At 43.1% G+C, this 27,650-nt stretch overlaps 1 protein-coding gene across 3 annotated transcripts; it reads left to right on the plus strand.

Annotated features, from left to right (window-relative positions):
- The first annotated feature begins 801 nt into the window (after positions 1 to 801).
- Positions 802 to 27,198, plus strand: LOC144682119 (placenta-specific gene 8 protein-like). 3 transcript variants are annotated; one of them, XM_078544469.1, is made up of 5 exons: positions 802 to 937; positions 9,974 to 10,124; positions 16,393 to 16,517; positions 20,433 to 20,561; positions 24,495 to 27,198. In XM_078544469.1, exons 2-4 carry the CDS (start codon positions 10,016 to 10,018, stop codon positions 20,520 to 20,522), a joined length of 324 nt encoding a protein of 107 aa, XP_078400595.1. In that variant the 5' UTR covers positions 802 to 937; positions 9,974 to 10,015; the 3' UTR covers positions 20,523 to 20,561; positions 24,495 to 27,198. The 3 variants fall into 3 exon arrangements, with proteins under 3 accessions (XP_078400595.1, XP_078400604.1, XP_078400588.1); XM_078544478.1 differs by lacking the exon at positions 802 to 937 and adding an exon at positions 2,370 to 2,484; XM_078544462.1 differs by lacking the exon at positions 802 to 937 and adding an exon at positions 2,579 to 3,001.
- The last annotated feature ends 452 nt before the right edge of the window (positions 27,199 to 27,650 follow it).

A 27,650-nucleotide genomic window follows, 5' to 3' on the forward strand; every position in this document is an offset into this window, starting at 1 on the left:
GGTTTAGCATCAATTGCCATTTGCATTAGAGTTCCAAACTTCCACCACCCTTTGTGTATAGAAGTGTTTTCTGATTTCAATCCAGAAATATCTGTCTTTAATTTTTAAACAATGCCTCCTAATCCTAGACTCCACAAATAGCAGAAATAGTCTCTCTATATCAATCTTATCAATTCACTCTAATATCCTGAAATCATTTATCAAACCACTCCTTAGCCTTCTAAATTCCATGGATTACAGCCTTTGTATGTGTTATGTCTCATTGTAATTTAACCATTAGTGTCCGTATCATTCTGCTAAAACTCTGCTGTACTCCCTCAGAGGTCAATATACCTTTTTTTCATCTTTCTTGGGATGTGGGAATCACAGGCAAGGCCAGTATTTGTTGTCCATCCCTAATTGCCCTTGAGAAGGTGGTGGTGAGCTGCCTTCTTGAACCATGGCACCCGATCTGGTGTAGGTACACTGTTAGACAGTGAATTCCAGGTTTTTGACCCAGCGACAGTGAAGGAACGGTGATGGTGTGTTACTTGGAGGGGAGCTTGCCGGTGGTGGTGTTCCCATACATCAGCTGGTCTTGTCCTTCTAGGTGGTAGAGGCTGGGGATTTGGAAATGGCTGTCGAAGGAGTCTTGGTGAGTTGCTGCGGTGCATCTTGTATATAGTACACACTGCTGCCACTGTGCGTCTGTTGTAGAGGGAGTGAATGTTTAAGTGGTTGACCGGGTGCCAATATAGCAGGTTGCTTTGTCCTGGTTGATGTTGAGCTTCTTGAGTGTTGGATCTGCGCTCAACCAGGCAAGTGGGGAGTATTCCATCACACTCCTGACTTGTGCCTTGTAGATGGTGGACAGGCAATTAGAGTTGTTCCAGAAACTATTCACTAATTCATGGATTACTCACACACCTAGAGAGAGGAAAATATCCTACCTGGGATGGTGAGTTACATTTTTTGCACAATTTCAAAAGAAAACTGTTCATGGCAGCGTTTCTGAATTAATTATTGATTAAGCACAGTGTCAACAAAGAATGTTTATTTTGAACTAAAATACGCGCTTATCTTTTGCAATAAAAGAAATCGTATGGGAAAGGGTGGCACATTTATTTGGTGCTGATTGCTCAATCACGCAATGATTCACACAACTTTGTTCCCTTTGGAAGGATTGCAAGGCTGATTATCATCCCATTGAACTGTGCCATGTACATTTCTTCCATGCCCAACAAGTCCTAACCTGGTGCACTTTGTTCCCTTTGGGTAATAGCAGGGAGGTGATGAAGGGATTCTCAGGCTGATTATCAGCCTATTGAGCTGTGTCATGAACATTCCCTCCATGCCCAACAAGTCCCAACCTGGTGCACTTTGTTCCCTTTGGGTAATAGCAGGGAGGTGATGACGGGATTCTCAGGCTGATTATCAGCCTATTGAGCTGTGTCACGAACATTCCCTCCATGCCCAACAAGTCCCAACCTGGTGCACTTTGTTCCCTTTGGGTAAAGCAGGGAGGTGATGAAGGGATTCTCAGGCTGATTATCAGCCTATTGAGCTGTGTCATGAACATTCCCTCCATGCCCAACAAGTCCCAACCTGGTGCACTTTGTTCCCTCTGGGTAATAGCAGGGAGGTGATGACGGGATTCTCAGGCTGATTATCAGCCTATTGAGCTGTGTCATGAACATACCCTTCATGCTCAACAAGTCCTGGCCTGGGACTCGAACCTAGAGGTTCTGGCCCAGAGATAGGAATGCTACCACAGAAACCACAACACCTCCAGTGATTATTATTGAAACAAGTATATAGGGATTAGGAGGATTGATGTGTTTTCTTACCCTGGGATGGGTACTGAATTGAGGCATTGTCCCTTATTTGACTGTGGGGGAGAAGGAAGTAACACACTGGTGTCAAAGGGAGTCTGTGTTGAACAGAAGAGATTAGTTATTACATTGCAGCAGTGACTGAGGAATCTTTTAAGTTAACATTATCATAGTTTCCTCCATGTAGCTTTTCTGCCAAAGCAATTAGGACCACCTCACTGGAAATGTTCAAGTCCAAACCTCTTTCTATGGTGAAGCTGCACCGAGCACAGCAGACTACAATTATACATGACACACAAGCTGAAACATATTGCGTTTTCCCTCCCAACTTGTCCAGGCTGCGAAGGAATCCCTTGAGACCTCAAAGGTATTCTCAACAACTACTCTTGCAGAGGTATGTAGCACTCCTCTGCTGTTATTTGGGCTACGCCTAATGGGATCATTATCTATGGGAACAGGGGGTAGGCCTTGCAAAGCACAAGCCTAGCTGGTGATTAGCATATTGCAGTGTGTGAGATTTTGATGTGCACAAATTATAGAATCATAGAATTATAAAATTCTAGAATGATTCTATAATAATCCTCCATGTTTGGACAAAGGCTGCAATGAGATCAGGAGCTGAGTAACCCTGGTGGAACCCAAACTGCGAGTCATTGAACAGTTTATTTCTTGAGTAAGTGCCGCTTGATAGCACTATCGACAGCCCCTTCTATCACTTTGCTGATGATCGAGAGTAGACTGATGGAGCAGTAATTGGCCAGGTTGAATTTGTCCTGCTTTTTTGTACAGGATATAACTGTGTAAATTTCCATACTGTTGGATAGATGCCAAAGTTGTAACAGTACAGGAACAGGTTGGCTAGGGGAGCGGCTAGTTCTGGAGCACAAGTCTTCGGTACTATTGCTGGAACATTGTCAGGGTCCATTGCCTTTGCAGTATCCAGTGCCTTCAGCCATTTCTCGATATCCCATATATTGAATCCCTTCAGCTACTTTGTACTGTGCTATAAGAGGTAACATTTTTAAAGTTGAAAAGCTGGGACACGTGATTTCTCATTGACCAATCGTATGAAACGTAACTGGCAAGGTGCCATCTCCTCACCTATGAAAGCTGCAGGTAGAAAGCAGGAGTGGCTTTTCGATGTAGTGGAAGGGAAAGGTTCTCCAGGATCCATTTCCTTACTAAAGGTGGTGAGTAACTGTTAGATAATGATAGGTAAAAATTAAACCAGATCCAGATTCTTTGATGCAGCTGACTTACTGTGACACGTATTAAATGTTTCCTGACCAAACTAATATGCTTAGTATATCTCGAGGAATGATTTCAAATGGGATGAATTTAAATCTGTTTCATTTTTTTCTGGATAAGCTTATTTCTGACTCTTTTAAAAATGTGGATGTTATGTACTGGCAGCCTCGAGATTTTTCAGTGCTGGTCAGTGGAGGAGCCCAAGTATGAACTTTGGACTTAGATTTGAAAATAGTTTTAAAACTTGATCTGCCCTAAGCAAATTGAAGTGCTTTCATTATGATCGGGGCGCTCTAACAGGAACTTGTGTTCGGTGTGCAATGCGGATACTTATTCTCAAGAGGAAAGGCTGGTAGAGTCTGGGGATCAAATTGAATACTACTTGCATCTCACTGCAGGAAAAACATGTCTGGTCGTTAAATAAAACAAGCTGGCGTCTCCTTAATTCAAACACGATTTTCCTCTTCTTGAAAAGTGGCTGGAAGCAGAGCCTTTGGGTGGGATTTTCCACACCCGCCTGCTGCCAGGATCTTCCGGTCCTGCCGCAAGTCATGGACTTTTGGCTGGGCGCCACCTCGCCTGTGGCGGGTCCCGCCCGCGCCAGGGCCTGAAAATCCCATCCTTTGAATATTTTTAAGGTAGAAGTGGATAGATTCTTGGTAAGCAAGCGGGTGATAGGTTATCGGGGGTAGGTGGGATGCAGATTTCAGGATACTATCAGATCAGCCATGATCTTGTTAAATGGCGGAGCAGGCTCGAGGAGCTGAATGGCCTACTCCTGCTCCTTGTTCGTATGTTCGTATAAGATAAACATACACCTCTGATCTGATTAAATCTCAAAGTCAGAAGCAGTGTCAAAGCAATTGAAAAGGAAATTATAAAAAAAGTTCAAATTTTAAGGAACATGTAGCCTATCCACGAACAGCATGTTTGATTAAAATTGTGATATGTGAAAGATTCTGGAGCTGATGTGGATTAAACATTTAATTTGTGAATCAGTCAGTGAGAGCAATTCAGTGTCCCTTAAGGTAGTTATGCCTTATGGAAACATAGGAAAAGGAAAAGTCCATTTTGCTACTCGAGCCTGTTCTGTCATTCAATGAGATCATGGCTCACCTGTGATCTAACACCATACCCTCCTTTGCCCCATATGCCTTAATAACTTTGGTTGACAAAAATCTATCACATCAGATTTAAAATTAATAATTGATTTAGCATCAATTGCCATTTGCATTAGAGTTCCAAGCTTCCACCACCCTTTGCGTATAGAAGTGTTTTCTGATTTCAATCCAGAAATATCTGTCTTTAATTTTTAGACAATGCCTCCTAGTCCTAGACTCCACAATTAGCAGAAATTGTTGGTCCTTTGGCTTAATGATCATGGTAGAGTGGGGGATATGCTGGGCCATGAGGTTATAGATTATAGTTGAGTACAATCCTGCTTCTGCTGAAGGCCCACAGCACCTCATGGGTGCCCAGTTTTGAGCTGTTGGATCTGTTCTGAATCTATCCAATTTCGCACTGTAGTATTGCCACACAACATGCTGCAGTGTATCCTCAGTGTGAAGACCAGACTTGGTCTTCATAAGGCCTTTTCAGTGGTCAATCTTACCTAAACTGTCATGGACAGAAACATCTGTGACAGATTGGTGAGGACAATTCAATTAGATTTTTCTCTCTTGTTGGTTCCATCAAAAGCTGCCACTGGACCTGTCTGGCAGAAGTGTCCTTCAGGACTCAGCCAGCTCAGTCAATAGCAGTGCTACTGAGCCACTCTTGGTGATGGATGTTGAAGACTCCATTCTGTGCCTTGCCACTCTCAATGCTTCCTCCAAGTGGTGTTCAACACATAGGAGTACTAATGAATTAGCTGAGGGTAGGCAGCAATCAGAAGGAGGTTTGTTTCCCCATGTTTGACCTGATGTGATAAGACTTCATTGGTCCAGAGTCAATGTGTAGGACTCCCAGGACAACTCCCTCCCAACTCTCCTGGCTCTGTCCTGTTGGTGGGACAGGACATACCAAGGGATGGTGATGGTGGTGGGACATTGTGAAGTGTTATTCAGTGAGTATGACTATGTTAGGTTGTTGCTTGACTAGTCTGTGAGACGGGTGCCCCCAATTTTGGCACAAGTCCACAGATGTTAGTAAGGAGGACTTTACAAGATCAACAGGGCTATCTGTGCCATCATTGTTTCCAGTGCCGAGGTTGATGCCAGGTGGGCCACCTGATTTTACTGTTTTTCAACTTTTTTGTAGCAGTCTTTTGCAACTAAGTGGCTTGCAAGGGCCATTTCAGAGTGCAGGTCAGATCAGGTAAGGATGGCAGATTTCCTTCCCAACGACAATCGATGGCACAATTATGAGACTAGCTTTATTAGCTATAAGAATTCAAATTCCACCAGCTGCCTTGATGGAATTTGAATCAGTGACCCTGGGCCTCTGGATTACTAGTTTAATAATATTACCGCTATACATTATCTTATCCCTGTTGTTAGGCTGTTTAATTGAACAATGAATACAGCCTATAATACAACCTATAAATATATGTAATTCTTCGATTGCTTGGCTGAAAATTCAGACTCCATAATGCCACTGGTGTTGATGCTATGAGAGAATAAAGAGGCTAAAAAAGATGACTGATCTGCTTCAGACTACTTTCAGCACAGACCACAGTCATCAGCCTTCTTAGAAGGACAATAGCACGGGCATGCCATGTGTGCACCAGAATGAGCAGCTCGTCATGTCACTCAGTATCTAATGCTGATTTGGTGCCAGACCTGCCATTTTGATCCTCACAGATCCTATTAACACCCTCTCTTAAACGTGCACAGCTGAAAATGAGCTCAACTGCACAAAGGACCCCTCCTCCCTCTAGTGCTAATTAAATGTATCAGCATAGGACTTCCAGGTAAGGTGTTTTGAACTTTCTTTTGGTGCTGCAGTGTTGGTGAATGTACAGCGTACTATACTGTTGGAGGAACTCATACAAGTTCTTTAGGTCAGAAGGGATCTGGATCCTTGCAGGGAGCAGTTTGAAGGCTTCTGAGCACAAAGCTTGCTCTCAGTTTGGTTACAGTCCCTCTTGGTTGCAGCATGCCAGGGAAATGGAGCACAGGCAACAGAGGGAGGAAGAAGTGTGCAGAGAGAGGAAGAGGAGGGCTCTCAATAAAGGGCTGTACCTACCTAAGGTATTCAGAGATTACTTCTGTGTTTTTCTGCTTCCTCCATCAGCCAGGAGCAGTGTCTGAGGTGGCTACAATTCACCAAGCATGTATTCACTGGACTGTGCCATCTTCTCAAACTGAATCTGCAACCACAGAGCAGGGCAAGATGGCATTGCCAGCGGCCATCATTGACACCACCATCCTCAATTTCTCGGATCCTTCCAGGCTGGTGCCGTTGATGTTATCAACATCTCACCGTTCATTATGCATTGCTGCATCAGGGAAGTCACCATGACCCTGTACACAAAGACTTCTCACTAAGTAGAAAGTAGCAGGAGGAGCAAGCATGCAGCTTTGCCAAGGTATCATAAGAATCATAAATTATAAAAAATAGGAGCAGGAGTAGGCCATTCAACCCGTCAAGCCTGCTGCACCATTCAATAAGACCATGGCTGATCTGATTATGGCCTTAACTCCAGTTTTCTGCCTGTTCCACGTAAACCTTCACTCCTGTGAAGTCATTGGGCTTTTTTGGGCACTTTAGCCATGGTCCTCAGGGCCAGACTTCTTGAATTGATCTCTGTGGCAATCAGCTCACATTCCCTTCACAGTGTCTTGAGGGCCTCCTGTGCCCTATGCAAACATGGTGTCTCTCCTATTTTCCACTGGGCTAAAGCCTCCAGCACTGCATCAAAAAATCTGGGAGCCTACGTCTGGCCTCCTGCTCCCTGAAAGAAACACGTTGGAAGATAAGTTCCAACGCCAACTGCAGACAGAATGCACCTGCCCTTAAAGAAGTCCAGACTAGCTTTTGAAGCAGTCATATTCGACTGGAAACATTAATTCTCTCTATTCACAGATGCTGCCAGACCTGCTATTTCCAGCACTTTCTGTTTTTATTTCAGATTTCCAGCATCTACAGTATCTTCCTTTTATTTTAGCTTGAACTCATGCTAGTTTGGCACGCACCTGGACCCATTGCTGAGCCTGCTGCCACTTAGCAGCAGGTTTTGCTCAGGGCTGCACGGCCCAATCATGGAGATGGACAGGCAGCTTGAAGTTTACGTGTTGTCTGCATCACCTCATTCGAGGGCAGGGCAATCGTGCATCGCAATCCCCAGACCCACAATCCGGCCCTTCTCAAATTTTAGCTCCTTTTTTATGGAAAGCTGAATTTTAAAAAAACAAATAAGCCCGGTGTTTCAAGATGTTCTTTGACATTGCTAAAATACTTTTCTTTGCATTAATAATAGTATTTTGAAATACCTGCCACTATTGTTTGTAAGAAGATTTATCAAACTTCATGTTCAATCACACAACACCAATCTGCCTCCCTCGAGCCTTTGCTGTTAGAGGTCGAAGAATTTTAAATATGGAGAATTTAGATCAAGGAAAATTCTTTAATTATTAAGCAGATCATAGAATTTTGGAACAACAACCTGGATTTTGCAAACAGCAGTGAATGAACAGTGCCCACAGACTTTGTGTGGGCTTGTGCAGTGGTGATTGGAAATCTATTGTGGTTCAGTTATGGGGGATCTGGGAACAGGACAAACAACGTGTATCTCCTTAACCAATCTGATTGAAGGATTATTACTGAGGAGCAAAGCGTCTGAACCAGGAAGTATCAGTTACAGTACAGAAGTCAGTACCAAATCATGTTCAGGAAGCAAAATAAAGAGAAAGACGAGACTAAGAGAGATAAAATGGCAGGGTGAAGGAAATGGGAATTACAACCTTACCTGTAATTTAACCTTTGGACTCTAGTTATCATTCTAGTAAATCTATGCTTTGCTCCCTCCAAGGCCAACATATACTTCCCTAAGGTGTGGTGATCAGAAGTGCACACAGTGCTCCAGGCATAGTATAGCCAAAGCATGATTTCCTTGTATTCCAGTCCTCTAGGTATAATGGCCAATGTCCCAATAGTCTTTTGTACCTATCCACAACACTTCAATAATCTGTGTACCAGGACCCCTTACTGGATGCCCCACTGCTTCTGGCTTTTCATCATACAGGAAGTACCCTGTTCCAACCGTTTTAGGTCCAAAGTGCAAGACCTTAAAATTGCCTATATTTAAATCTTTTTGCCACAGTTTTGGGGTAGTGGTAATGTCAATGGACTAGTAATCCCAAAACCAGGGAATGCTGGTATCCATGTGTTAAAAATATAAATTTCATGAAAGTGAAAGCACACACAGCTGCCCTAGAGTATTTCAGTGACTGACTCACCTCCAGAGAGTGGATTGGTCATTCTTCCTTCAACATGGCACCAATAAAAACCACAAGTCAGAGGTTGAAGGCAGACTGGGGCCAGGGCTTGAGATTTTGAACATATTTACCTTCCCCAGACCCCTTTGGGGAACTAAAATTCCACTAAATCTATTCTGCAAAAGTTGATCACCAGGGAATTAGGAGGAGATGGTGGTATAGTGGTAATGTCCCCATACTAATAATCCAGAGGTCTCAGGTAATGATCTGGGGACTTGGGTTCAAATCCCAGCATGTATTTAAATTAAATTTATAAAATCTGGAATTTTTAAGCTAGTCTCAGTAATGGTGACCATTGATTGTCGTAAAGACCCATTTGGTTGACTACTGCTCTTTAGGGAAGGAAATCTGCCATCCTTACCCAGTCTGGCTAATTCCAGATCCATAGTAATTTGGTTGACTCTTAAGTGCATCTGAAATGGCTGAGCAAGCCACTTAGTTCAAGGGCAATTAGTGATGGGCAACAAATACTGGCCGTGCCAGTGACAACCGCATTCCCATGAAAGAATGAAAAACACAGCAGAAGATAGGAAAGTTGCAGTTTCCTGCCCCCAATATGTTGATGGTCGATGTGTACTATTTGTTTCACTTGTAAAACGAAATGATGCAGGGAACTATCCTAATCTGGAAGCGGAGTAAAAATAAGCATCCTGTTTGTCGGTCCAAATCTCTTTTCTACAGGAGGGTAACAATGCAATAAATCCTCTGGTCTCCAAATTGTCAGAGAATTGTCAGAGTAAGCTAGGAGGTGCATGTCAGGACCTCACGGACCTTGACGCACAGACAGGCGCTATAATTGCCAGGGAAGTTTAAACTTCCAATGCACTGATTTACGCTGCCTGGAACCCTCCATGAATGTCTCCAGCTCTGAACCCAGGGTGGAGGCTTGGGCCAATTCCCCTGGAAAAATTACACCTACAGGTAACTTGTTTCTTGGAGCATTGCTGTGCTCAGTGTTTCATTTGCTGTTTGATTTCATTCAGACAGTGAAATGAACTTGATTTTCTTGGATTTCATCCCAACTAAATATAATTCTTCGCAATTGCATTCATTTCATGAATCAAGCTGGTACAGTTCATTGTCCATGCTGCTCCTTGTTCACAACACCACCTCCTCTCCACCACCACAACCAAAGATGGGAAGCATTTTCCAAATAATTGCTCCAGATGTGGATTCACTCTTGTGGCTTCACTCGCCAGGTTGGAGAAGATTGGTTGTGAATGTTTATTGGCTGGGGCTGATGGTCACATCTTCTAGCTGACTGCAATATGTTAGCATTAAGGTTGCCTTCCCCACAAGTCCAACGTTTTATTCTAAGGTGAAAAGTAATGATTGTAGACTGGAAATATTTAACAAGAGGGCTCGCAGGAGATATTTGGCTTTGAAGGGTGCATTGAAGTCGAGTTCTAGAGCTGTGTCTCAGGATTCATTGCCATCACCCAATTTTCAATAAAAATAACTCTTTATTGTTTCTAGATTTTCAGTGCATTGCTGTGAAACAAGAAGAAAATCCCCAAAATGGCACAGTTTGGAGGCAACCCCATGGTTATAATAAACCAGCCTGTCTCCATGGAAAAAAGGGATTGGAACACCGGACTGTACAGCTGTTGTGATGATATGGGAATATGTAAGAAAATCCCTGTCTACATATGTAGCGTTGGACTGTCTGGCATAGCCACATTTAAATGTCCTTTCTGCTTCTACCTGTTTCCTGTGTTACAACAGTTCCTACATTCCAAAAGTTCTTCATTGGCTTTAAAGCTCTTTGGGATGTCCTGAGGTCGTGAAATGTGCTATGCAAAGGCATTTTTTTCTTTTCCTTTTACTCTTCTTGTGACTATGACCATTGGGAGTACGGCCATTCTGCATACAAAAGTCCTAAAGCTGCATACAAATCACCTAGTTACCAAACCAGCCTACACCTGTTTGTCTAACATGCCTATACGATATATGGAGCTGTTAGTTTCACTAATTACTTACATCCTTTACATTGTAAGGCCATTCAAACAGTAACCACAGTCAAAATGCCAAAATATCTTATTGCGAAGAAAATTTAAGAAAAAATGACTATCCATTAAAAAAGAATTATGTAAATTAGTTGAGTGATAACAGTCTTGGGGCTATACCAGTATATTTGTGAGAGGATCTATGCATGTGTCCTACCCACTACTCCTCCATCCTGCTCCATTGAATGACCTTATGCGCCTGACAGACAATTATACTGGGCCATCTATACCTGTTTCCAATGCTGAAGGAAGTCAAAAGACAGACCATTGAGAGTATAATACACTAATATTTATTTCTCAACATCACAACGTTGAATACATTTTTCAAGTACTTCATTGGTACACACTGAGGAGCTGCTAATCTGAAGAACCTTAACCTAGCAAAAAATAAAGAGAAAATGAATAATGGGAAGAAAATGGAAGGAAAAACCTTTCCCTCAAAATGTTTTAAAAGCTCATCAGCCCAATTTAGATTCAAATTATACAGGATAAATAACAGTTTCCATGGGGATTTCTCAATCTCCTGCTGTAACTTTATTGGAAGATTGGTGAAAACCGTGGAGAAACAGCATAAACGGTTGTTTGCACTGTTACTGCAGGGTTTCCAACCAAGTTATGGCAGGAGATTAGGAAAATTTCCATGGAAAGTCTACCCTAGGATCTTTAAATGCTTTGGAAAATACTTTCCCAGATTTGTAAACAGTATATTGACAAGGTCAGTAGCACAAATGACTCATTATACTCATTTCTGCAAAATTTAGAACTTTGTCTGCCTGAAAAGACAAAGGGCGGAATCGTTCCAGATTTGCACTAAGTGTGGTAGCAGGTGGAAAAAAGAAAATTTTACCCACCGGACGCAATGGTGGCTTTTCACGCCATGTCATCCCAATCCCACATCATTAATCATGCATTCCCGAGAAAAACACTGTTTCGCTGGTGGGTGGGCTCTCATTCACCCGCCATGCCGTCACCTGACCACTTCCTCACACTAGGCACCATATTTAAAGTGCTGCCATGCACACACCTCTCAGTGGTTCCAGCCCAGGAAGCCCTGTGAAGACATGGCCCCAAAAGCCAAGAAGAGTGCAGCCTCCCACGATTCAGTGACGCATTCCTGGGACACCTTTTGGACACCACTGGAGCCTGCCGCAATGTCCTCTACCACCACTCTGGCCGCAGGAGGCTCATCAGTCTCATCAATCTGGCTAGGGAGGCGGCGGCAGAGATGGTCAGTACCAATGCTGCACACAAGAGGTCGGCAATCCAGTGCAATGGATGGATGATTTCATCAGTGCTGCCAGAATAAAGCAACCATCTTATCACCCTAAACTCACACATTTAGAAGGTCCCCCACCACCCCCCCACTCTCCTCCTCTTTATGGGGAGGTGGTGGCGTAGTGGTATTGTCACTGGAATTGTATTCCAGAGGCCCAGGGTAATGCTCTGGGGGCATGGGTTCAAATCCCACCATGACAGATGGTGAATTTTGAATTCAATAAAAAATATGGAATTAAAAGTCTAACCATTGTTGTTAAAACCCATCTGGTTCACTAATGCCCCTCTTTAGGGAAGGAAATCTGCTGTCCTCCAGACCCATAGCAACATGGTATGGGCAATAAATGCTGGCCTAGCCAGTGACGCTCACATCCTGTAAATGAACAAAAATTTTTTAAAATTCAGTGGCATCTCACTCTCTGCCAGCTCAAGGGACATCATCACTCACTCTCTCTCACACATCCTCCATCTGGCCTCCTCAGCTCTTGAGGCCACTTGCACAGATCAACATGTGTCCCTAAACACAATCTGGGCAACCCCCTAGCTCTGCAGACCCTCTTCCCTTACCTGAGGCCTCTTCTCCCCCTTCCCCAAGCAAACCATAGGCCCGCAGCCATTGAAAAGCCTCCCCACCTTACGGCTGGTCCCATGAGCCCCCCTAAAAGTGATGTGGTGCTGCCTGCAAAGCCTGGTGCGGATGACCACAAGTGCTGCCCGAATCAAGGTAGGCAACCAACCAACCTCACTAGGTGCACGTCATTTATATACAGTTGTGAAACATGTTGGTGTGCCAGATAACCCAATGTTTTTTTTAATTTATTCATTCATGAGATGTGGGCATCAACTGGTTAGGCCAGTATTTATTTCCCATCCCTAATTGCTTGTTCAGAGGGCATTTAAGAGTCAACCACATTGCTGTATGTCTGGAGTCACACACAGGCCAGACCAGGTAAGGACAGCAGATTTCCTTCCCTAAAGAGCATTAGTGAACCAGATGGGGTTTTACAACAATTATTTCATGGTTATCATTAGATGTTTAATTCCAGATTTTTATTGAATTCAAATTCCACCATCTGCCATAGCAGGATTCAAACACTGGGTCTCTGGATTACTAGTCCAGCAATAATACCACTATGCCATCGCCTCCCCAAGGGAGGTGGGGGGGTGATTCTAGCAAGCTGGGCTTATAATATGCCGATGTATGACAATAAAGTACCTGACTTGAGGCGGCAGGAAACACGCCCCACCATTGACAGGCGGAGCGGACAATTGCAAGTTGGTTTCATGAAACCGATTTCTAGCCTTCCCACCATATTGTCCACTCGCGCCGCCAACAGGAGCACTCGGTTCCACCCAAAAGTCAATATTTTACTGTACTGCAAATATAAGCTTGCAAGTGACTGCGCATAGGATTATCAAATTTATTTTTAATGTGGTCCTATCAAATTCCTTCATTTAAAACAACAGTGAGGAATTTGGTAGGAGCACATTAAGAATTTTGAATGACAGGCTGCAAAATAAGGACAATATTCCTTTCATATTTTCTACCTCAACTCCCAATGCGATAACTAAGTTCTGCCTTGGAGTACTCCTTGGCTGTTAGAAACCACCATTCTAAGCTTCATGCACACATTTAAAGAAAAATGACTTGCATTTATATATAACTTTACAGCTAATGAAGTATTTTTGAAGTGTAGACACGACTGAAATGTTGGAAACATGGCAGCCAGTTCGCGCACTGCAAACTCCCACAACAGCAATGTGGTAGTGACCAGATAATCTGTTTTTGTGATTTTGATCAAGAGATAAATAATGGCCAGTACACTAGGGATAACTCCCATGCTCTTCTTCTAAAGAGTGCCATGGGATCTTTTACATCCACTCAAGCAGGCAGATGAGGCCTCAGTTTAATATCTCATCTGAAAGACACCACCTCCAACAATGCAGCACTCCCTCAGTAATGGGCTGGAATGTCAGCCATGGCTTTTGTGCTCAAGCCCTGGAGTGGGACTTGAATCCAGAACCTTATGACACAGGGGTGAGAGTGTTACTGACTGCGCCACACGTCAACCTGTGGATCAGTGGTGGCACTCTTGCCTCTGAGACAAAACTTTGCAGGTTCAAATCCCACTCTCAAGACTTGAGCACAAAAGTTAGGCTGCTGCTCCATGCAGCACTGAGGAGTTGCTGCAATGCTGGAGGTTCCAACTTTCAGATTAGATGTTAAACCAAGGTCCCATTTTTCTGCCCAAGTGGCCATAAATGATCCCATGCCACAATTTGAAGAAGAGCAAAAGACTTCTTCCCAGGGTCCTGACTAATATTATTGCTCAACAACATAAAACAGATTGTCTGATCATTCACCTTTTGCTGTTTATGGGATCCTGCTGTGCATAAATTGGCTACTGCATTTTCAATGCTACAGCAGTGATTACACCAAAAGTACTTCATTGTTTTGGGATGTCCTGAGGTCACTGAAAAATAGATATGAATGCAAGTCTTGGTCATAAAGTCATAGTCATAGAGGTCTGCAGCACAGAAAAAGGCCCTTCAGCCCATTGGGTTTGCACTAGTCAAACAAGTACCTAACTATTCTAATCCCATTTTCCAGCACTAGGCCCATAGCCTTGTAAGCCATGGCATCGCAAGTGCACACCCAAATATTTCTTAAATGTTATGAGGGTTTCTGCCTCTACCGCCCTTTCAGGCAGTGAGTTCCAGATTCCCACCACCCTGTGGGTGAAAAAATTCTTCCTCACATCCCCTCTAAACCCCCTTCCCCTTACCTTAAATCTATGCCCCCTGGTTATTGATCCCTCCACCAAGGGGATAAGTTCCTTCCTGTCTACCCTATCTATGCCCTTAACAATTTTATACACCTCAATCATGTCCCCCCTCAATCTCCTCTGCTCCAGGGAAAATAACCCCAGTCTATCCAATCTCTCCTCATAATTAAAACTCTCCAGCCCAGGCAACATCCTGGTAAATCTCCTCTGCACTCTCTTTCGTGCAATCACATCCTTGCTATAATGCGGATTGCAGAACTGCACGCAATACTCTAGCTGTAGCCTAACCAGCATTTTATACAGTTCCAGCATAACCTCCCTGCTCTCATTTTCTACGCCTCGGCTAATAAAGGCAAGTATCCCATATGCCTTCTTAACCACCTCATCCACCTGTCCTTAAGGGACCGGTGGACATGCACACCAAGGTCCCTTTGTTTCTCAGTACTTCCCAGGGTCCTACCATTCATCGTGTATTCCCGTGCTACCATCGCTACTTCTCTCAATCCCTCCAAGGTTGCCGACATCCAATTGTGGACAGCTACTATTTTCTCCATTAAGCATTGGGAAAACTGAAACCATTCTCTTCAGCCCCCACCACAAATTCCATCCCCTTGCCGCTGATACCATCCCTATTCCTTGGCTACTATTTCAAGGTGAACCAGATTATTTGCAACCTCGCTATCATTTTTGGACCTTGTACTGAGCTTCTATTAGCATATCCTCACCATCACTAGGACTGCCCACTTCTCACTCCATAACATTGCTTGTTTCTGCTTGTGCCTCACTGCATCTGTTGATGAAACCCTTATCCATGCTTTTGTTACCTTCAGACTTGACAATTCCAGTGTTTTCCTGGCCAGTCCCCAAGATCCCATCCCCTATTAACTTGAGTTCATTTTAAATTCTACTGACCTTATTCTAATCTGCACAGTCTCGCTCACCTATTAGCCTTGTGCTCGCTGATCTACATTAGCTCCCGGTCCACTAATGCTTTTATTTTAAAATGCTCATTCTGCTATTCAAATCCTTATTTGGTCTCACCTTTCTCTACCTCTGTTCCCTCCTCCAGCCCTACAGTCTTCCTTGAACGCTTTCCACCAACTCTGGCCTTGTGATCATCCTGCGTCCCTTCATCCCAGCATTGACGGCTGTGCATTCAGCCATATAGGTTCTAAGCTCTGTTATTACTTTCCATACTTTGCTATTTCTGCTTCTATCTCTCCTTCTTTAGCATTCTCCTTAAAATCTCTCTCTTTTACCAAGCTTTTAGGTGCTCATTTAAATATCTTCTTCTTTCACAGTATCTTTTCAAATTTGATTACGCTCCTGTAAAGAATCTTGTCATGTTTTTCTACATTAAAGGTGTTTGAAAATATCTGATCTTACCAAAGAAAAAAAATCATTCAAGAAAACAATTATCAATTCCTCAGTAAAGAAAAATGCAAACTATTAAAGCCAGGGATTTTACTGAAACAGAAAAGTAAAGCTTAGTCGCTGCTATTGCTTAAATGGTGCCTCTCATTCAGTTATAGGAATGAGAGTTTGTACATGGAAACTAAAACACTGTTGGTGCTGGAAATTTGAAATGAGAATGGAAAATGCTAGAAATGGGCAATAAATGCTAAGCTTACATCCCAAACTGAATAATTTTTTAAAAAAATCTCAGCGGATTAAGTGGCATCAGTGGAAAACATAAAACATACCACCATTTTGACTGAGGACGTTTCTTCAAATTTGTGTTTTGAAGAATTATCTGCACGCGAAACACTAACTTCTCAGTTTTCTCCCATGAAAGTTTGTATTTTATGCTTTCTCTCATTATTTCTAGGTTTCTGCGGCTTGTTCTGTACAATATGCCTAGGCTGTCAAATTGCTTCGGACATGAACGAGTTTTGTCTCTGCGGTATTTCCATGGCTATGAGAACTCTTGTCAGAACAAAGTACCACATTTCTGTAAGTAGGTCAGATTTTAAAACATGTGAAAGGCTGAAATAAGAAAAAGCCATTTTAGCCTTCTAGCCTATTCTCCTTCAATCTCCTGAGGGAATGTTCTGCATTAATATTCCTTGGTTCCCAAAAGTGAATAAGCAAAATACCAGAATCTTTATTTATATCACATCTCCATTCTTAAGCCCTAATCTCCAGACACTATTCTTAACCCAATCACCAGCCCCCATGCTAATAGCATAAGAACCATTGGTCTTGTGGAGAATTTGACACTGTTGGTCTGTACCTGTCCCTATCATTACTGATTTTATTCTGAACAGGTACTTATCCAGCTCCTTTTTGCAGATGTAGTCCACAAATACTTTTTGCTAGGAGACGATTCTTCATATTTATCCCTTTATCTGGAAAATGTTTCTTCTCAATTTTAGTCTAAGGTGAAGCTCATCCATTTTAAACCTGGGCCATTTAGCTTTGCATTTGCAAATTTAATCAAATCGCCTATTTACATTGGCAGTTCTTCTGCCCTTCAGCATTCTAAAAAATTGGATCATATCCCCCTTCATCTTTTTTTTCAATGAAAACAATATCAGTTCTGCAAGTTTTGTTACACCACACCATCCTCCTCCGACTCCTCTCCTTCATTGTTCAGCTGAGTAGGACTGCACTCACCTGGTTCCACTCTTGACTGTCGAATCATAGTCAGAATGCCTCCTGCAATAGCTTCTCTTTTTGCCCACACATTGTTTGCTCTGGAGTCCTCCAAGGATCTATCCTTGGCTCCCTCCTATTTCCCATCTACATGTTGCCCCTTTGTGACGTCATCTGAAAATGCATCCAATTCCACGTGTGTATCAATGACATTCAGCCATCCCTCATCACCACCTCTCTGAACCTTTTCACTGGACGGGCTGAAATTTCCTCTGATTAGCTCTGTTGGCTAGATGGCTAGAGAGTGGTGCAGAATGATACCAACAGCGCAGGTTCAATCCCTGTACCAGCTGTGGTACTTTACGAAGACCTGCAGGTTTCAGGAAGCCTTCCCTTAGCCTGGGAATGGGAGCTGAACTCTCCACTGGAGGCACCTCCTGTGAGGAGGAAGGGAGGGCTAGAAGGGGGAGGAGGCCAGGAGTGCACATTCAGCCTCCAGGGGAGCCACCTTTGGGAGGACAGGTGCAGGCACAAGGGGCGCAGGGCCAAGAGGCAGTCCAAGGTGGAAGGGACTGCAGAAGTTGCCACTATCCTGCTGCCAGGGTTTACAGGCGGCGAAGCAGGTACCCCAATATGTCTGAGGTGCAGTACCGAAGGAGGCTCCGTCTCTTAAGGGAGACAATCAACTATATCTGCCAGATGATTGGGCCTGAGATCTCCGCTAACTGTGTGGGTGGACACCCCATGCCAGTGGCTCTGAAGGTCACAGCTGCCCTCAACGTCTATGCCTCTGGCTCCTTCCGGTGGGTGATCTTTGTGGTATCTCCCAATCAGCTGTCCACACTTGTGTCAAGCAGGTCACAGTTCAGCCGTGCATTGACCTTCATCCATTTCCGTTGGGACCAGGCAAGCCAAACACAGCGAGCCAGGGGCTTCACGGCCATTGCTGTCTTCCCCCGCGTCCAGGGTGCTATAGACTGTACACATGTGGTCATCAAGGCGCCAGCAGGTGAGCCCGATGCCTTCATCAACAGGAAGGGTTTCCACTCCATGAACATGCAGATAGTGTGTGATCACAGGATGCTGATTCTACAAGTCTGTGCAAGGTACCCAGGCAGCTCCCATGACGCCTACATCCTCAGACACTCCCAGGTGCCAGGGCTCTTCAGTGCTCCAGCCCGGCTGGATGGATGGCTGCTGGGTGACAAGGGCTATCCCCTCAGAAGGTGGCTCATGACACCTCTCCGCCATCCAAGAACAGAAGCTGAGCAGCGGTACAATAGGAGCCACGCCTCCACAAGGGCTGTGCTGGAGAGAACCATCGGTCTTCTCAAGATGCGCTTCCGATGCCTGGACCGCTCAGGGGGTGCACTCCAATACCCCCCCAGACTGTGTCTCGGTGATAGTGGTAGCATGCTGCGCTCTCCACAATCTTGCGCTGGAAAGGGGGGACGCAGTGGATGATGAAGACATCGACGCAGTGGCTGCGGCTGCACACGATGAGTCCAGCAGTGAGTCTGAGGATGAGCACACACAGGGAAATGATGGGGGGGTAGACGCTGATCCGGGCATACTGCAGGGAGGCAGGGACACCTGGGAGGCTTTAATCCAATGAACCTTCAGCTAGCACAACATAGATGGATAACCAGGACAAGCCTGGGCTGTAGGCTTGATACTCAATACCTAAGTGCAAAATCTGCCAGGTTAGGAACAGTCACTAAGGGCCTTGTTAATAAAGCTGAATGTCCAACAAAGCACTCATTATGGTTTTGGAAACCATACACATGCAGAAGAAAAGAGGCACCCTCAGCCATGGTGACATATCTGAATTTATTCTGTCAAGCAAACCAACTTATTCCAAAAAATAAGAATAGTGTTACCAAACAAAGCAAATCATATGGACTTCATCTCGGGCCAACACAAAAGCGCCAGTGAAAAACCCGCGGTGTGCCTACGGTGCCTTATGTTTCTGCTTTCGGGTGCTACATCTTGGTGCTGCCCCCTCGCTGGGAGTGGCATCTGAGACAGCCTCCTGACTCTGCTGTCCTGTTGGCCTTGATGACCTTGGCAGTCGTTCTCTGGCCCGTGGAGCCTGTGCTGGCCCCGCCTGGGAGGGAGCTGCCAGTTTCGCAGCTGTCATCTCCCCAGTCGTTGCAACCTCACCGGATGCTATGGTGACTGGGAGAAGGGCGGAGGAGTTGCCACTCTCATCCGGAGCGCCCTGAGAGGTGCCCGCAGCAATGCAAGGCAGCTGCTGCTCTGACATGAGGTTGCTTCAGACATCCTTGCTCACCATGGATGGATGGGCACCAAGCTGTGAAAGTTGATGCCCAAACCAGCTGAGGTCAATGCCGATGTGGGGCTTGCTGGTCAGAGTGCATCCCCAGGAAGCCCTGACAGGTCTCCTGGTATAGCCTCTCTATGAGAATATTGGATGAGTGATAATTGAGCATGGAGCATCCACTAATGGAAAACAGATAGTTGCTAATGGAGCCTGGAGCATCCAGCAGGAGAAACCTGGAAATCTTTAAACTGTTGTTAAGGACCCCGGAATATCCACAAGGGGAAACAATGACCACTGATGCAAAAAGTCTCATGTCCACTGGGTAAGTCTGCAAGATTGATGCAGAGACTACCAGATGTAATTTTTAACAGAACAAAGCAGTAGTGTTGATGACTGTTGTTTATCTTCTAATCTTAAATCACTACTGTGCTAGAGAAATCTGAAGCATCTTGGGCTTACTGGGAGTTTGGTCAGCTATCTCTCCAAGCCCAGGCATGATAATTCATCTGTCATCGGATATAACAAATCTTTAAACACTCCTAACACACTAATCAGATATGTTAACATTTCACATGATGCCTGCATAATATCTAATGCATTTGCCTATGTAACAACAGGCTGGAGATTGTAAAAGCATTAATTATGTGAAGAATTTTGAATGCCGTGTAGTAACAAGGTACTATATAATTGTAAATGTTATTTACTGTATTATAATTGAAGTGTAAAAGGCTCAATTTTAGGTAAAGGGGAAAAAAGTGACATTACCAGCTAACCTTCCTCTCAGACCACAGAATTAAATTGACCAGACCAACCAAAACACGTTTCTCCTGTCTCTCACGCCCAAGCTGCACTACAAGAAATGGATTGATGACAAAATGAAGAGAGATTACAGAAATATATCAAAATAAGCATAAGTAGTTGTGCATACTCAGGGAAGTGAGAATGTTAGTGTTTATTTACCTTTTTGTACATTTGTTATTGTTTTACAGGGAACCCTTTGCAATGATTGGTTGGCAACCGTTCTTTGCTTCCCGTGCTCTCTTTGCCAAATTAAAAGAGAAATAAATACTCAACGCTAATGTGGTTTGAGTTTTTCTGCTTACATTACAGTCTATATGGTAAGTAGAGGAACCAGTTATAAACACTTTTTATAAGGATAATTAAAGGCAGTATCAGCTTGGCTTAATTGGCAATACTCTTGTCTTGAATCAAAGTCTTGAAAAACCTCCACCTCAGAATGTACGTACAAAATCTAGGCTGACACCAGATTAATATGTCAGATAAGACAATAAACTAAGGTTCCATTTTCTTGATCAGTAGATTGTTATAGATCCTATGGTGTTATTCAGAAAAGAGTGGGAAGTTCTCCCAGTATACTGGAGAACTTTCCTCTTGTCCTACCAACTCCAGCAAAACAGATTAAATGATCATTTATCTCATTGTTTTTTTGTGATACTTTGTTGTGCACATAAGTCTGCTGTGTTGGCCTACGTAAAAATCATCACTGTACTGCAGATATTCACCATATATGAAGTGATTTGAGGCCTGAACAGATGTGATAAAATGATGTATACATACAATGGTTTTCATGGACAGAATATTACACTCGGCATGCGGGCATGCACCCAACACGTCTGAGCATAAAATGATGCGCGATGACGTCAGACGAGCGTTCCAACATCATCGCGCAGTCTCGCAATATTTTGTTCGGCAGGCACGAACCAGAGTCGGCTGCGCGCCCGCCAACAATTAAAATGCCTATTAAGGCCATTAAGAAGCTAAGTAAATTCAAATTTACGCTACCCGTCCAACCTAACGGTTGATGGCCAGGCGAAAAGGCCAAGTGGCCTTTACATTTTTTAGGAAACCTCATCCACGGGCGGGTTGAGGTTTCCTAAAGCAAATAAATATCAAATGAAAATTTTCTTTTTGAATTAAAAACATGTCCCAGCTCATATGACAGTCACATGAGGGGACATGTTTTATGGCAATTTTATTTTTTTTAAACAGTGCTTCATCTCCCTGAGGCAGCCCCATATCTCAGGGAGATTAAAGCACTCTTTCATGCTAGGCCCACTCGCCCTCCTCCCCCTACCCGCAGAGGCAGCGCTGCCTCTTGCGTTCCATGCTGGGTGGGCCTTAATTGGCCCGCCAGCATTAAATTGCAATGCGGAGCCAAGCATGGCCATCGGTCAGCATCCCAACTGCTCCTGCCAAGCACCCCCGCCAAGGGCAAAATCCTGCCCCATGTGTTTTCATGCTGCAGAAAACAATTTATATTCAATTTCCATTTTGAAGTAAGGTCTGAACAGACAGGAGCAGAAGGAGGTAAAAGAGGGGCACCTAGTACAAAGGAAGAGCTTATAGTTGTTGGAGGTCAATTGTCTCAGTCCCAGTTCATTGCTGTAAGTGTTCCTCAGGCCCAACTATCTTCAGCTGTTTCATCAGTGACCTTTCCTCTTAAAGGCAAAAGTGAGGATGTTCGCTGATGTTTGTACAATATTCACTGCAATGTGCGACCCTTCAGATACTGAAGAAGTCTGTGAACATATGCAGCAAGACCTGGACAATATCCAGGCTTGGGCTGAAAAGTGGCAAGTAACATCCATGCCACATAAGTGTCAGGGAATGATTACTTAACTATTTATACGGTGATTGCAAAGAACTTAGACAGGCTTTCTTGGGTTTAAACACAAAAGGGGTTGGTTTTTATTGCGCTTAAAAACCCACCCAGGTAAAGATATTAAAAATATTTAAAAAGGTAAACACACATCCCAACTGTTGCAACACACACACAAGTATGAAACAATACAAGTTGCAAAATAGAGGAGGTTAACTTTTGGCCAAATTAAGATTCAACAACAAACAGCAAAGAAATAAAGAGTTCACTGATTGGCTGATTGACATCACTGACTTCGCTGTTGTTCATGGCTCGGGCAGTTCTTCTCTGTGGTCTTTGGATTTTTCTTCTGGAAATTCTGCTTTGGAAGTCGAAGATTTTGTTAGAATTTCTCAGTCTGGTGTCCGCAGCCTGTATAAACAGGCAGGGTTCACTTTAGTTGAAAGAGAGAGTAAGGCAAGTAGCCTTGTTGTTGCTTTCAGCTGTTCCTTCTCCAGACTGCCCTTAGCAATTAAGGTTTTGTAATAAAAAATATTTCAAAATGGTGATTCTGATCACGATAACCTCCCTGTCCATAATGATTGAGTATACCAGAGAGGTAATTGATTTGTTCATGCCTGGACAGATTTTGGCTATTGTGTTATGGCCTAGGTGGTTAATTTTTAATGTCCAAGCCATCACTTCTGATTGATTCATTCTTCCATGTAATGAGCCAGGAAGAACATATCAACATCTCCAAGGTAGCCATTGTCTTTGTTGACTCTCCATCGCCAGCTTAATGGAATGGAATGCTGCTATTATAGTGTTGCAAATGGCATCAACATTTGAGCCATTTTAAGTTTCAGTTCATCTTTGAAGTAATTCTTGACATCAGCCGGTGTGAAATTCCACAGGAGGGTTTCCTGGGAATGTCTTAGTTGTAACTTCCAGAAACTTGACCAACTTGCTGTTGCAGGCATGTCAGGTGACCCTTGGCAGCTATCATAAGTCAGTGTCTTTGTTTTAACAGTTGAAATTGCCCTTTTAAAAAAATTCCATATGTGAGTACAGCAGATGAAATTTGAAATTTTATATTTGACATCAATACACCTCTGTGACACTCGACACCATCCAGGACAAAGCAGCCTATCCACCACCTTAAACATTCACTCCCTCCACCACTAATGCACAGTGGCAGCAATGTATTCCATCTACAAGATGCACTGCAGAAATTCACCAGGGCTCCTTCGACAGCACTTTCCAAACCTGTGACCTCTACCACCTAGGAGGACAAGGGCGCCTCACACCAACCTGACTTGGAACTACATTGCAGTTCCTTCACTGCTGCTGGGTCAAAATCCTAAAACTCCCTTCCTAACAGCGCTATGGACTGCAGCAGTTCAAGTTGGCAGCTCACCACTACTTCTCAAGGGCAATTAGCGATGGGCAATAAATATTGCCCTTGCCCACATCTGTAAAAGAATATGAAAAAAAAATTAAGAACTGGTTTAACCTCAGCAGGAGCATTGCATCCAATTCTGAACGCCACAGTTTAGGAAGGATGTGAAAGCACTGGAGAGGGTGTAGGAAAGATTTACAAGATTGGTTCCAGGGGTGAGACACTTTAGTTATGTGCACGGATTGGTGAAGCTGGTACTGTTCTCATTGGAGAAGGGAAGGTCAAGAGGAGATTTGATAGAGGTATTCAAAATCATGAGGGGTCTGGACAGAGTAGATAGGGAGAAACACTTCCTACTGGCAGTAGGGTTGAGAACCAGAGGAACCGATTTAAAATAATTAGTGAGAAAACTAGATATGAGGAAAATCATTTTAACACAGCGAGTGATTAGGGTCTGGAATGCACTGCCTGGGACTGGTCAAGGTAGATTTGATTGTGGCTTTAAAAGCTTCACCAGCTTGTTACCTTTCACCTGCAAGTGGATGGCAGCCAAAGCAGGAAGGTCCTGTTTTCAATCCTCCTTGCATGCTAAAATCCAATCTCAGGTGGAGCACTACAGCTACCCATCATATTCCTAGGCAAAGGAGGTTTTAAAATCAGCTAAGGTCTAATTTTCTGATCATGTTTGAACTCTGCTAAAATCTGCTTATATGTGAGTATGACTAGAAACTAGCCTTTCCTCTATATTGAATAGTCTGCTCACACTTGCTGTTTAGTCTGATATATGAAGGATGGGAGACTAGCAGTGCCTGTGGAAACACGAGGAGTCAGCACCGACACAGGGTTAGAAGGGAAGAGGAGTACATTTCTATCAGTTTCAGAAGGTGGAATTGAGGTAGAGAATCAGCCAGGATCATACTGAATGCTGGAGTTGGCTCAAAGGGCCAAATGGCTTACTCCTGCTTCTATTTATCTTCCAAGAATATTCATACAAAATGCATTACTTTGATTAGTATTCATACTTCCTACTAATTTTTCTTTCTTTACTGGCAGGCATAATCTTTAAATGCCAATTACTCCAATAACAAAATGAAGATTGACGGAAAAATCAGCAGGAGCAAACAAATTGAAAATTGCATCAACAACAGATTAAGATCCGACAACTAAAAATATATATGTTATTTGTTTTTCCTTTTTTTAAGTCATTGCCCTGAGATCTGAAGTTATCTGCCAGAGTCACATAGCATGTCATAGTTTGCATGGGAATTCTCAGCTTTTGGCAGTTATGCTCTATAAATGCTCTAGTGATGTACAGAACAGTGCCACAGATTCTGTCGCTGATTTTAACTTTTGGGAAAGTGAACGCTTCCATCTGTGTTGCTGAAGGAAACAGACCAACCCAAAACCAGGCTAATCCAAATTGGGCAAAAGTCAGATGTTAGCGATTGAACGCAGAATGGCCCAGTTAGGCTTGCTTCAAATATGAATTCATTTCCCCATGTCAGATTCCAAATTTGAAATTTTCTAGAATTATTTTCTTAGGGGTAATTTTCCATGAAACATCCAAATCTGAAACTACTTTCATAAGATGAAGATTTTTATTGCTTTTTCATATTGAGCAGCAAGTATATCATGAAGTTTTTTTAAAAATGCTTTTCGAAGAAGTCACTAGCTGAACAACAATTTGAATGACACGAACAACCACATTGACAGTATAAAAATGACGACTGCTCCAAATTGCAATTCCTCCCTTTCCTGCCCCCACCCCGACCGCACTAGAATTTCAATCCTTGAAGGCCACTTAGTGGCATACTGCTTCTCTTAAGTCGTGCAACGCAGAAGGAAAAAATGCCCATCTTATGTCACCTTTAGAATATTCAGGAAACCAAGAAAAGAGAAAAATACGGTTATTATTTCTGAACTTGTTTTCCAATTAATTGCAGATATCAGCAAATCAAGTATACTTATTTTTGCATTCAAATAAAAACAATACAAACTTAACTTTGTGTTTTAATATAAGAATAATTTAGAACGGTGTTCTATAAGACCAGGACATCGTAGAAATGTTGGTACAAATGGAAGGTATTCAGCCCAATGAACTGTGCTGTTGCAAGTTCACATGAGAATTATCTACTCTAACTCCCTCCCTGCTCTTTCCAGGTACAGCTCGCACTACTTATTGTGGGTGCACTGGTGTTCATCAAGTTGCCCACCATAAGAGTTGGACAGTAAAACCATCACAGGCTGTAGAATCCTACATTTCAAATCCTCTGGATCCTTAAAAGTTACACAAAGCAGTGTTAATACTTAAGTTGGTCTTAATATATTTGAATCACCACCTTTATTAAGTGTTAATATTTGAAACACATTCACAAATGGCAGTAGTGTATGCCATCGAAGGTGCACTGCAGCAACTCACCAAGGCTCCTTCAATAGCACCTTCCAAACCCGTGGTCTCTACCACCTAGAAGGGCAAGAGCAGCAGATACAGGGGAACACCACCATCTGCAAGTTCCCCTCCAAGCCACACACCATCCTGACTTGGAATGATATCGCTGTTCCTTCACTGTCGCTGGGTCAAAACCCTGGAACTCCCGAAAGCACGGTGGGTGTATCTACACCACATAGACTGCAGTGGTTCAAGAAGGCAGCTCACCACCCACCTTGTCAAGGGCAATTAGGGCTGGCAATAAATGCTGACCTAGCCAGTGATCCCCACATCCCATGAAAGAATAAATTTTAAGAAGGTTCAGAAACTTTGAAATAACTGGGGTAGCTCATAGAAAGCAACCAGTGTTGCCCAATGCCCTTTAACCACTTGTATTGTGAGATGAGTGCATATAGTTTGTTTTCTGCTTAATTCATTTCGCCAATAAAAAATCAGGGTGTTTTAGAAGATTCAAATTCTGCCCATCAGCAACAAAGCTGCAACACAGTTTATTGTATTGCCCAAAATTGATGTCTCTCTTGAGACATTGTAAATGGTGCGATCGAAATTGATTTCTATGCTGATGGCAAATTATGATGATTGTTAATTGCCTAGTATATAAGCATGGGTACTTTTTAGTGGTGATTATGCTCTTTTATGGTCCAAAATTTGCTGTCAAAATAATGGCAAGGCTAATTGCACTCACCACTACTCATGCAGAAATGCTGCAGCAACTTCAGAGTTGAATGCGTGAAGTTGCTGTACTTGCATGGTAGGTACAAGCTAAATTCAGAACAAATTTACAGTGGGCTGAAATGACACAAGAAACTTGTTTTGGAGCCATTTAAGCTCTGCACATATTTGATTAAGTCTGATCAGCTATCAGATATTCTTTTCATAATGTGCAACATGTTGTTTACTGCCAATGAACCTCCCTGGCAAAGAAAATTAACTATTGCAACTGTGGATTGTCATTCCTTCAAATTTTAATTGTAGTTGGATATTTTAAAAATGTAAAATTTAACATTGCATTTTTTTCAACTTTTCCTTTGTCTTTGTTCACCCTTTCTTGATCCAATATTTCTTTCCCTTTCTTCATTTCTCTTTCTGTACCTGATTAACAATGAATTGACGCGCTCTAATTTACACTTCCCTCTGTTAACCAATCAAATTGAAGGATTGAGAAATTTAAGGAAATACACAATTGCTTTCCTGTTTATTCAGGTTCCACATGTCCAATCTACTTCTCTGTGTTACCACCTTGTACTTTCAGCAATTTGCAGCACAAAATATGGTTGAGATTAAATTTGCAAGGGTATTTCTAACTAACGACGGGTGCAGTTCACTCCCTTGCAATAGCAAATCAATGTCCATTATGTTTCCTCTTCATGTATTTAGCTCTCTGGAGTTGCAGTCACTTATGAAGACACATTCCATAGTTGTGTGGACCAAAATTTCATCATACCCTTCCATGCTCCTCTGTATCAATTCACTGACCAGTGAAAATAACCTAAGATCATTTATTCTCTCAAACTCTTACTGAAATTTGAGTAATTTTATTAGGTTTTTCCTTTCTTTGGATTTTTTTCAACTCTTTTTGGAAAATCCACGCCACAGGCCCAAAAATGTAAGAATAGGACCAGGAGAATATATGAGTAGGATGGCAACAGTTACCCAGATTAATAACAGTGCAGTACAAAAATGGTCGTATCTTATCAGGGGTGGGGAATCCCTGGCCCAGGGGCCAGATCTGGCCCATTGCACTTTTTCATCCGGGCTAT

Source organism: Cetorhinus maximus, chromosome 1 (genome assembly GCF_964194155.1).
Source record: "Cetorhinus maximus chromosome 1, sCetMax3.hap1.1, whole genome shotgun sequence".
Classification (NCBI taxonomy): Eukaryota; Metazoa; Chordata; class Chondrichthyes; order Lamniformes; family Cetorhinidae; genus Cetorhinus; species Cetorhinus maximus.

Coding starts and splice junctions, on each gene's coding strand:
- LOC144682119 (XM_078544469.1), top strand. CDS start 10,016: ATGGCACAGTTTGGAGGCAACCCCATGGTTATAATAAACCAGCCTGTC. Junction 10,125..16,392: donor TTGTGATGATATGGGAATAT/GTAAGAAAATCC, acceptor CATTATTTCTAG/GTTTCTGCGGCTTGTTCTGT. Junction 16,518..20,432: donor GAACAAAGTACCACATTTCT/GTAAGTAGGTCA, acceptor ATTGTTTTACAG/GGAACCCTTTGCAATGATTG.